At 41.6% G+C, this 12,376-nt stretch overlaps 1 protein-coding gene across 1 annotated transcript in view; it reads right to left on the reverse strand.

Annotated features, from left to right (window-relative positions):
- The window catches only part of rprd2a (regulation of nuclear pre-mRNA domain containing 2a), a 29,461-nt gene extending 17,296 nt beyond the window's left edge, over positions 1–12,165 (reverse strand). The window contains exons 1-2 of the mRNA XM_084166258.1: positions 11,962–12,165; positions 2,034–2,163 (exon numbers count right to left, since the gene is read on the reverse strand). Of these exons, the coding sequence (XP_084022384.1) occupies positions 2,034–2,163; positions 11,962–12,154 (323 nt within the window). The 5' untranslated portion in view covers positions 12,155–12,165. The remainder of the gene's footprint in view (positions 1–2,033; positions 2,164–11,961) is intronic.
- Positions 12,166–12,376: the final 211 nt, after the last annotated feature.

The following is a 12,376-nucleotide window of genomic DNA, read 5'->3' on the forward strand; positions in this document are numbered from 1 at the left end:
CAGTGGTTGCATCCCAAATGGTACCTTTTTTCCTATTTACTCAGTGGTCAGTTTATTAGGTAGTAGGTACACCCATCTAGTACCGGGTCGGACCACCCTTTGCCTCCAGAACAGCCCGAATTCTCCGGGGAATGGATTCTACAAGTGTCGGAAAAGATAGCATCATACTGTTGCGGCAGATTGAACGGTGGTACACTCATGCTGCAAACAGCCTGTTCCATCTCATCCCAAAGATGCTCTATTGGGTTTGGTCAGCGACAATGTTGAGATACGCTGTGGCGTTCAATCGTTGCTCAATTGGTATCAAGAGACCTAACGTGTGCCAGGAAAACATTCCCCACCACAGTACACCACTGCCACCAGCCTGTACCAATGACACCAGGCTGGATGGGTCCATGGACTCATGCTGCTTATGCCAAATCCTGACTCTGCCATCTGCATGACACAACAGCAACTGGGATTCGCCGGACCAGGCAATGTTTTTCCACTCCTCAATTGTCCAGTGTTGGTGATCGCGTGCCCACGGGAGCCGCTTCTTCTTGTTTTTAGCTGATAGAAGTGGAACCCGGTGTGGTCGTCTGCTGCAATAGCTCATCTGTGACAAGGATCGACGAGTTGTGCGTTCCGTGATGCCGTTCTGTTGTACTGCACTGTTATTTGTCTGTTTGTGGCCCGCCTGTTAGCGTGCACGATTCTTGCTATTCTCCTTCGACTTCTCACATCAACAATGTTTTTGCCCACAGAACTGCCGCTGACTGGATGTTTTTTTGTTTGTCACACCATTCTCGGTAAACCCAAGACACTGTCGTGCGCGAAAAGCCCAGGAGGGCGGCCGTTTGAGATACTGTATCCTGCGCGCCTGGCACCGACAATCATACCACGCTCAAAGTCACTTAGATCACTCGTTTTGCCCATTGTAACGTTCTAACGTTCAATCGAACAGTAAATGAATGCCTCAATGCTTGTCTGCCTGCTTTATATAGAAAGCCACGGCCACGTGACTCACGGTTTCTGTAGGAGCTATTCATTTTCGTGAACGGGGTGGTGTCCCTAATAAACAGTGTGTATAGTGCACTACTTTTGACCAGAGCTCTATGGGCCCTGGGTAAAAGTAGTGTACTATTAAGGGAATAGGATGCCATTTGGGACACAGACATCGACTGTATTGTGGATAAACAAAAACATTGTAGACGTTAGCTCTGCCCCTGACCGCGTGGTTTGCGCCGGGCTGATGTTTCCCATAGGTACAGGATCAGTGTTTCCTCTGCAGTCATTTAAAATGTGGCGCTGCGCCCAACAAATATGGAACATGAAATTATATTTCTGCCGAGGTGCACTTTGAAGATACTAGAACAGACCATATTTACTTTTCCTCCGCAAACAAAACAAGTAATGAATAGAAAAACTATTCTACTATGGGGTAGTCTGATTTATCTATTTACCTAGTTGGCTTGTTGTTGTGTGTTCTATGCGAGACAAATTATTCCAAACGCATTCAAGTTACAACTGCCATAGGGAGGGAAACAGGCATTCTGACAAACATTCAATGCACAACAATTATTGCTGTCGCAGGGAAAACAGCTTTCCATTCCTACTTTATTTCTCAACTCCTAAATATCCTCGAACTGCACCATTTTAAACCTGGAGCTCTGCAATTGGCTGTGAGTGCATAGGGGAGAGTGGGGCTAAATGTAACACGTCAGTTGTAGAGTAACTTGGGGTAAAACCCCACCCTACCTCAAAATCATTTTTGGGGGAGAACTAAAATTGTGATGAGACAGATTACATTTTTAGTTGAGAAAGAGTAGTGACAACATTAAGTGGGTTCTGTGATAAGTACAGACACCAAGTTACCCTAACAGGTAGGCCTACATTATATTCACTGTGTTTCCAGAGGAAACACTGGTACAGATCTATGATCTGCTCCCTCTCCCCCAATTCTAACCTTAACCATTAGTGGGGAAAATGCAAAACCGACCCATGATCAGCATCTAGGGGCCACTTCAACTAAAACTGTGTGTGGTTTTACTCACTTGACCAGCTGGAAGGCCTCAGGGAGCACGTCGGCGAAGGCAGTACGGTAGACGATGGCATTTCTCCTCTTACAGTTCTGAATTACATCATTGGCGAGGTAGAACAAATTGAGCCGGTGAGAAGCCTCAGCTGCCAGGAGAAAAGAGCAGGGAAAAAGAGGGAGGGAAAGAGAGAAAATTGTTGAATTTTAAACCACAGTGGTGGGACTGTACACATAGTGAGCATGACAAGTGTTACACACAAAATAAATACCAAACAACTTCATATTTGTCTAGCCTTGCAGTACCCGACACTGCCACTACTACAGCATTAGGCTTATACAGGTAAGTGCCAAAATAAAAGAAACACCAACATAAAGTGTCTTAATATGCATTGGGCCACCACGAGCCGCCAGAACAGCTTCAATGCGCCTCGTCATATTTTCTACAAGTGTCTGGAACTCTATTGGAGGGATGCAACACCCTTCTTCCATGAGAAATTCCATAATTTTGTGTTTTGTTGATGGTGGTGGAAAATGCAGTCTCAGGCACCACTCCTGAATCTCCCATAAGTGTTCAATTGGGTTGAGATCTGCTGACTGAGACAGCCATGGCATATGGTTTAAATCGTTTTCACGCTCATCAAACCATTCAGTGACACCTCGTGTCCTGTGGATGTGGGCATTATCATCCTAGAAGAGATAATAATAATAATAATAATAATAATAATAATAATAATAATAATAATAATGCCATTTAGCAGACGCTTTTATCCAAAGCGACTTACAGTCATGCGTGCATAAATTATTTTTTTTTGTGTATGGGTGGTCCCGGGGATCACTCCATCAGGGTAGAAATGCTTCACCATAGGTTGAAGGTGATCACTCAGAATGGCTGCGTATTTATTGGCGTTTACCTTGCCCTCTAAGGGGTTGAGTGGACCTAAATGTTGCCAGGACAATACACCACACCTGCTTTCAATATACTTTATATCCCTCATATACTCAAGTCTTTCCTTAATTTTGTCAGTTACCTGTACATTGCTGGACACATTGCCTTCTCGTAACCTAAGGGTAACTTCCTTGTGTTTCGTACAAACTAGGCTACTCTTCATCCTGTCCTGCATGGATTGACGCCATGTTTTGGGAGGTTTAACACAGATACAGGCCTGAAGCCTTGCCTTGCACCGGGTCCAAGATACCCTGGCCCAAGATACCCTGGCCTAGGGCGATAGTCTGGGGTTCCACTTTCAAAGGCTGTGACACAAAGCTTTGCCCAAGGCCAAGTAGGCTCTGGGCCTAGGCAGACACCTCAAAGGGCCATTGGAGCCACTCAAAAACATTAAAATTAGAAAAGCCTAAAAACAGACCTGAATAATTAAAAACAACAAAATAAGACAAAACATAATGCTTATTTTCCTCACTTTCCTCTCGTCAAACTAATCCCATCTTCTCAATACCTTTAGCAGGTGATGACTGCATCATTGTCACCGATACTGTTATGGTTGTATATAATACCAAGACAAAGCAGTGCAAATACCAGACAAATCCAAACCAAACTGTATATGATTCCAATGCCACATTTTTTACACAAGAACACATTTATTCAAGGGTCACATTAGCATTCGAAGATCTGCAAACCATCCAAAAATCTGAGTTTTGAAAGACTTCACCTGCGTTCGGAACAAACCAGCATTCAATAAGCTAACATGACAATTAGCCACGCTATTATTAAATCAGACTCCGAAAGCGGTTTAACAAATACGCCTGATATCCCATTGCATTTGGTTAAAACATTTGATTTGTGTGTTTATTTTGTTAAAAAGTGAATGCAAGCAGCTGGTAGGTCAGCGAGTAGGTCATCATTTCACAGCTCTATCCTCAGGAGCCTCAACTAGGCTAGGTCTTATGAAGAAACCAGTCAGCGGGTGTGTATAGTTAAGCCTAACGAAGCCGATTGTAGATGAAAGTTGGCGAGCGAAGTCGAGGGACGTGCATCTGCGACAGACGAAAGTTGGACACTGTAGTGGTTTTCCAATAGCAAGGCTCAGCTCATCATGGCAGTGTTAAACTAGCTGCGATTGTTTATGATAGTTTTTCTGTATAGATGTCAGGGGGTTTTCTGCCATATAAACCCTTTTTTCTCTGGAAAAACACTTTCAGTGTAAACTTAAAAACGACTGAAAACAAATATAAAGTATGTAGAAAAAGATAATGGACCGATATATTTTTTAACAATATAATCTGAGAACTAACAATAACCTAAATAAAAGCTACAGTGCCTTCAGAAAGTATTTATGCCCCTTGACTTATTCCAAAATTTGAGGTTACAGCCCTAATTCAAAATGGGTTAAATGTATTTGTTTTCTCACCCATCTACACACAATACTCCATAATGATCAACATTCGTAGAAGCACCTTTGGCAGTGATTACAGCTGTGAGTCTTTCTGGTTAAGTCTAAGAGCTTTCCACACCTGGGTTGTGCAACATTTGCCCATTATTATTTTCAAGCATACTCATAACATGATGCAGCCACCACTATGCTTGAAAATATGGAGAGTGGCACTCAGTAATGTGTTGTTTTGGATTTGCCCCAAACATAACACTTTGTATTCAGGACAAAAAGTTAATTGGTTTGCCACATTCTTTGCATTATTACTTTAGTGCCTTGTTGCAAACAGGAAGCATGTTTTGGAATATTTTTATTCTGTACAGGCTTCCTTCTTTTCACTCTGTCAATTAGGTTAGCATTGTGGAGTACCTACAATGTTGTTGATCCATCCTAAGTTCTGATATCACAACCATTAAACTCTGTAACTGTTTTAAAGTCACCATTGGCCTCATGGTGAAATTCCTAAGTGGTTTCCTTCCTCTCCGGCAACTGAGTTAGGAAGGACGCCTGTATCTTTGTAGTGACTGGGTGTATTGATACACCATCTAAAGTTTAATTAATAATGTCACCATGCTCAAAAGGATATTCAGTGTCTACTTTTTTATTTTGACCCATCTACCAATAGGTGCCCTTCTTTGCAAGGCATTGGAAAACCTCCCTGATCTTTGCGGTTGAATCTGTGTTTGAAATTCACTGCTCGACTGAGGGACCTTGTGTGAGGTACAGAGATGAGGTAGTCATTCAAAGATCATGTTAAAGTGGAACTGACAGCATTTTAGCAACATGAAATCTGTTCATATAAACCCCCAGGAAGAATATGACACCTTTCTTACATCTTCTGACAAGCGAGCAATTAGATAGTGATTTTCAAGTTTTCATAAATTAATAGAATGTTTGGTAATTATGTATAGTAAGGCTTTTGTGAAAATTCTATAGCAATATAGAGTGGGAAAGCAGCCGTGCGTTTGGACAATTAATAGACACAGAAGTAAATAAAACCGAACAAAAACATCTGTCCCGTTCAGAATCGCAGTCTACCCAAACCGGTGCGCCATAGCCAATCAGAGCTACAGTAGGCCTATACGCAAATGAGCCATTTGCCACATGGGCCAGCCATCATTCACTTTGAACTGGACTGTGTGTTAACAGGCTGTAGCAACAGCGCGACTTTAGATCATTAGAACGCATTCGCCAAAAGCCACAAAATACACCTGACTGGATTTCTGCAAATATGTAAATACCACGGGAGTCATACATTTGGGAACTTCAAAATCCTATTTATTGAACAAACCACCATGAAAAGGTAGGCTATCTCGCCATCAGTTGCCTATGCACATTAACAACAAGATCAACAACTAATGCTAGCCAGAGCAAGATGAGCTCAAATATAACGACGGAACATTAGATAAACCCTCTCAAAAATGTTCAACTAGTTGGTTGTCAAAATTGCACTGATAAATGGGGGATAGTAGCCTGCTAGTCCTTCTGCAGCTTGCCCACCAATGCATGCTTGGCCCAACCCAAGTTTTGACAACAATGGGAACTTGCCTGCCCGCCCACTTGATCGATGCCAAATACATTTAATTGACAACTAAGAGACATGCTAACTGTGGATAACAGTTGTTCACTTTCAGCATAGCGAGCTGGTTAGCTAGCGAAGCAATTTACATGTCTTGCCAGTTAACCAAACGACACCTGCAGCATCTCTTGCTGTAGCCAACGAAAAATGATATGAGGGGGAAAAGTTGGTCACTCACCCACTCTTCCAAATCGCATGACATTCTCCCAGCAGCTAGCTAGCTAACGTTAGGCTCAGTGTTTTTAGCTTGCTAAATAAATAGCCACATAAATAGATACGCTAGCCCAGGGGTGTCAAACTCAAATCAGCGCACGGACCATATTGAAAAAACGAATTCGCGGGCCAGACAGAGCCTATTTGTTTTACAAAAAAAAACATGCAACTATGACCCAAACTGGCTGTTGTTTTATTATTAAAAAATATTGCACTTTATAATGTCCATTTAGGATGCTGTATATAGCATTTTAACATATTAAAACAAAAGAGATAAATAATATTTATCCAGCCTTTGCTGCTATGCATAATATGCTGCGACCCTAATCAAAAAGTATTTAATAACTCCAAATAACAAAAACGTAGCTATGTTGTAACATTTCGACTTAAAATGTTTTTGTTTTTTTTGCCAGCCATTCCCAGCCTTAGTTAGTCATCCGTTTTCGTTCTAAATATTGAGTCATTGAAACTGAAACGGTGCATCTCGAATGGGTTGTGGCATCAAACAATGCTCTCTCTCGTCTCTCTGCAGCAGACATACATTGAGTGTACAAAACATTGAGTTGCACCTAAGTATCATGATAATATTGTATCGTGAGGTCCCTGGCAATTCCCAGCCCTATTAGCCACTATGACATCATCAACACTGTTATTCGTGGTCCTCTGTAGCTCAACTGGTAGAGCACGGCGCTTGTAACGCCAAGGTAGTGGGTTCGATCCCCGGGACCACCCATACACAAAAATGTATGCACGCATGACTGTAAGTCGCTTTGGATAAAAGCGTCTGCTAAATGGCATATTATTATTATTATTATTCTGATGTCACATAAAGCCAGGCAAGGCACTAAGCCACTATAAGATCATCAACACGGGTGTTCTGATGGCATATAGGCTAAAGAGGTAGGCAGTTAACCCCTATTAGCCTACATCATCAACACGGTTATTCTGTCACACCATAAAAGGCAGACACTAGGGCTGGGCAATGTATCAAATGAATTCGAATTTATGTTTTTTCTCGATATTCCAAATGCATGTATCGCAAGAATCTATGTTTTGTTATTTTTCGTTTTTATGAGCGTTTATTTCCACTTGTTCTCCTGTTGCATTTTTGGTCTCGTCTCCTTCGCTCCTCTGTGCTGTGTGCACCTTCCCATTTACACCAGATATCTGTATATAATGACGAGATGCACCTCTCCGCCCTAACAATGAGAAACAGTCATTGACCCAATGTCGGAAAGCCAAGCGACAAGCTTACATCCAAAATAAGCCCATAGAAACGCATTGGGTTTATTTTGGACATATTTTAGTGTGTGTAAACCTCTATGGTTTACACACTCAGCAAGCCCCTGCCCCTGCCTCTCACGCCAACAAAGTTGAGATCACATCTTCCACTCTGACAAGCGGTTTCAACTCTCTATTTGTATTTGAGGTTTGGTCCAACACATTGAGACATTATTTGACTGTAATAGAGGAGTTAACTTTTCTAACGATACCCTTTTTATGTCTCAACTACTCAAATTGCGTGCAGAGCAGACACTACTAAAACAAGAGTATCAATGAACATTGATTCTGGAAAATGAATGCTCAGTTTGTAGCCAAAGACTGTTATACTAGCTGTCTAGTCTGTGTTTTATAAATGTGCAATAAGCATACAACACAATTATATAAGGAGTTGGAAACCCGTTTTCATTCTGAGAAATAAGGTAACAGACAGAAGCGTGTGTTCATAACAATTAAACTGTTCAACCTTGTTAGCTAGCAAATAGATCCAAGTTGGCTAAACGTGAAATATAAAAGATTAGCTGGCTAATCACTAGCACGTGGGCTTGAGATTGTTGATGAATTTTCTATAGCCTTATGCCTGCTACAAGAAGTTAGTCATTATTAGTGAATGTGCATTATGCATGGTTCTAGTTACATTTGTAACAGAAAATTGCATTTTCCAGATCAGTGATTACTGCAAAAAAAAGCAGGGTAAACTATTTTGATAAAATAATACAATTATTAGTGGGTATTTTGGTTGTGGAAGGCTTATATTTATCCTTGGTATAACTTCACAAGCCCTGAATTAGATTATTGCTGACTTTTTGAAATGCAGTGTATTTGACCTTTAATTATACAACGCTTATTTAGAGAAAACTTTTTAAAACACTTTTTAGACATATCGTGAATCGCCCATAAATTTGAAAAAAAAAATCTAGGTAGGATTTGTAGGCAACATCACCCAGTCCTAGCAGACACTAAAGCCCAATTTCAACTGCCACTTAAAATGAGGGCCAAACTCGAGCGCTTCCCAATTTCACAACTGATTAGAATTTGGGCTGGTGACCCCGTTACTATGCAACCACCAAGCTGATCACTGCTGGATGCTGACACAAACTTTTATGAGAACAGGCAGCCCTCGAATGCTAGCTAGCTACCTAACATTAGCTAGCAAATCAGAGTTAAAACAAGCTAGCTAGCTAGCTAGCTAACGTGAGCTAGCAGCATTAATTTTAGCTTGCCAGGTCGTATTTAAAGCTAGCTAGCTACATCATATCAAACCTGTCGTCTGGTTTGCTTGGTTAGCTAGATCGCTAATAGCCAATGTCATTGCAAGCAAGGTAGGAATTAAGCTAGCTAACAGGTTATGCTAGCGACGACGCTAACCATTTAGCTAGCTAGCTAACGTCAGCAAGCTAAATACATGGCTCTGAGTCTGGCTGGCACTGGCAGGAGTATGAGGTAATGTTAGTTACAGTATGGTGAGGCTTGCTGCAGTCACATATTGGCTACCTAGCAACATGACATAATTTCTAATTATCTGGAGGCAGCGGAAACGCAATTTGAGCTAGCCCACCAAGGCCAGCCCAACCTGGGTTGACTTCAACGTGCCAATGGAAACGGGGCTTAAGTGAAATCTCCACCAACCCAGGGCACCGGTCCATGCAAAACAAACTCGCCCTTTAAGAGTAGATATTTTAGGCCTACATCATACCATTTTTAAGCATTGCCTACATCAGCTTATGGTGCTGAAAGGCAGGAGCAACAGCAAACAGTCATGTTTGAAAAATGTATGCACTCACTAAGTATGTCGCTCTGGATAAGAGTGTCTGCTAAATGACTAAAATGTAAAAATGTAAATGTTTACTGAAAAACTCAGAGCTCCGCCTCCAATAATAATAATAAGCCATTTAGCAGACGCTTTTATCCAAAGCGACTTACAGTCATGTGTGCATACATTTTTACATATGGGTGGTCCCGGGGATCGAACCCACTACCCTGGCGTTACAAGCGCCATGCTCTACCAACTGAGCTACAGAGGATGCTCCAAGGCAATCACAACAACTTCCTGGTACTCATCTAAGCCTGGGTGAACAGATTTGATTCCCTGCTGTAGTAACAAGTAAGACCAGGCATACCAACCCAACATTGTCTTCTTCCTCAGGCAATAGGTATAAACCAACAGGTGTAATTAGCAGGCTACGCATTAGAGTGAGAGAACAATCACTTGTTCCTAAACTAGGTCCATAAAGGCATGCAAAAGGACCACTTCACCAAGTTGCATGGCAATACACCTTTAGCACATCTCGGCTGTGGCTTGGCCCTTCAGTGTAGCCTATGAATAATCGCTCAGAGTAATAAAAGCACATCACTGTTGATTCAGGTTCTATCAGCATTTGTCTTACAACAACGCACACAGAATAAGCCTAATTAGGCTATAACACAGCAATGAATGTCAGGGAGGGACTGCTGTTCACACCTGGCACTGCAAACACAGGGCCTGCCGCCTGACTTAATATTCAATCATTGAATTTGAGTGATGCTTGAATACAGTGCATGTGTAGTCCTGTGAATTAATAAAAAGCATAAAAGCATTGACCGAGGTACAGTAATGTGGACGAATATTAAGCACAATGAACCAATCCATCCATTGGATCCTTCACAACCACCATCATCATCATGTTTCAATATTATGAGGTGTAATCGTTCACCCCCCCCAGGCTTTCACAAGCAGTACTTTCTTCACGCTCACAATCCCCTCTCTCGCAACACAATCAAATAATTTTTCACTCACAAATGACCTTAAAAAGCTACATCCATTTTGGGACATAAATTCATGATATGTATGCCTACCCATTGATTCTTGAATAATATAACCTATAAAATGCCCCATGGGCTTAGTTCAACTGTCATACCCCATTACAACCCAAAATATAAGCTCCAATGTTTGTAAATGTAAACTTTTTACTTTTTTGTCATTTAGCAGACGCTCTTATCCAGAGCGACTTACAGGTAGTGAGTGCATACATTATTATTATTTTTTATTTTCATACCCCCCGTGGGAATCGAACCCACAACCCTGGCGTTACAAACACCATGCTCTACCAACTGAGCTACATCCCTGCCAGCCATTCCCTCCCCTACCCTGGACGACGCTGGGCCAATTGTGCGCCGCCCCATGGGTCTCCCGGTCGCGGCCGGCTACTACAGAGCCTGGATTCGAACCAGGATCTCTAGTGGCACAGCTAGCACTGCAATGCAGTGCCTTAGACCAGTGTGCCACTCGGGAGGCCATAAACAAGCTATATATCTTCAAAACATGGTTGAAACAATAATTTAGATATTATGGATGGTCAGTCCTTGCATCCATAGCTTTGTCTATGAATTTGAGAGTGGTTACTATTGTTTCAACTGCTGATTGCCGCTTTAAAGACTAAATATGAGCAGCATCAAACAGTAATTTACAGTTCGGCATACTTTACTAGTACTACACTCGTAAAAAATAAATCACATACGGTTTCTAAAACACAACACATAATGACTAAAATGTAAATGTAATGTAAATGACATTATCAATATGGACTACCAAAGCTTCACTGTCACTAACAAAAAAGTAGAGGAGAGCAGCACAGCATGTTTCCGGTCTCCGGGAGAACTGAACACAATACATTCATGCATCTTCAATTCTCGGCATTATCGTACACAATCATTATACACTCCCTATAGGCCTACAACTGAAGCGCCAAAAATGAGGTAGTTCCTATTTTTTGTGTGCAATAACTACTATGTAGTTAACAGTAAGTTACAGTAACAATAAGTTCAATAACAGCCTACATGTTTAGAAAAGTTACTAACTAGTTAGCTATTTCTCTAGTTAGTTAACATGTATCTCGATTATGTTTCTGTTTTGGACACTACTACGTCAAACTGATTTAGGGTGTTAAACCATGGATGGCAATGGCTTCAAGGAATGTAATAGTCTGAACAGGAGAATAGCTAACGCGTTAGCTAACAACTTTACACTAACGTTACTTCTATGCGGAGAATAATCGCTCACTAACGCCATTGTTTGTCAACAACTGACCAGACACGTTATAACAAACATTTGCTAGACATCAACAACTAGTAGTGATAGCATTATCTGGCTGAAACTCCAAGTCCTAGTTAACAAGGCAGCATTAGCTAACTTGCTAACAAGTTCGCTAACTAGCTCCATATGCGCAGTCCCGCGTTAGTTAACGTTAACTAACAAGCTAGCTATAATTACTCTAACTACAAGATAAATTACATTATTTAGTTTCACATGACATTCCTGTGATGTTCACCGATGTCACGAACTAGCTAATTATATATTGTTAACATTCGCTAACCATAGATGCACACGTTAACATAAGTAGCTACCTAACAGTTACCTAGCTAAAGTTAACTAACCTAGCAAGGCAACGAGCGCTAAGAAGCCAGGCAAACCAGCTAACGTTAGCTAGCTAACATTAGCAACTCACATTTCCTCAACCATTTCATCCAGTAACGCACGATAAGGCTGTGGTATTTCTTGTTCTCAATGCACCAATTTGATAGTCCTTGAATTGATTCCATTGTGTTTGACACTCCTTGAAACCGTCGGTCCAAAGTTGACTCCAGGGCCACAGACGAACCACGACTTTGGCCGCTTGACGCGCCTGATCCTGCAGCCATCTTCCAGGCCTTGCACTGCCAAGCCACAGATAAAACAATGAGGCAGATATTTCAGCGGATGTATAAATGTGAAGCATCCAGTTGGCGTCGTTCCACTCACTACCAAATATGGTGATGAGAGGAAACCCAGTGTCCGGCAGTGGGAGAAGATGGCACGAGATTGATTTTGGCCGAAATTCTGCTAATTTTGTCATCGATGAAACATTTCATCTCCATACAGTT

This window comes from Coregonus lavaretus, assembly GCF_964263955.1.
Source record: "Coregonus lavaretus genome assembly, chromosome: 7".
Lineage (NCBI taxonomy): Eukaryota > Metazoa > Chordata > Actinopteri > Salmoniformes > Salmonidae > Coregonus > Coregonus lavaretus.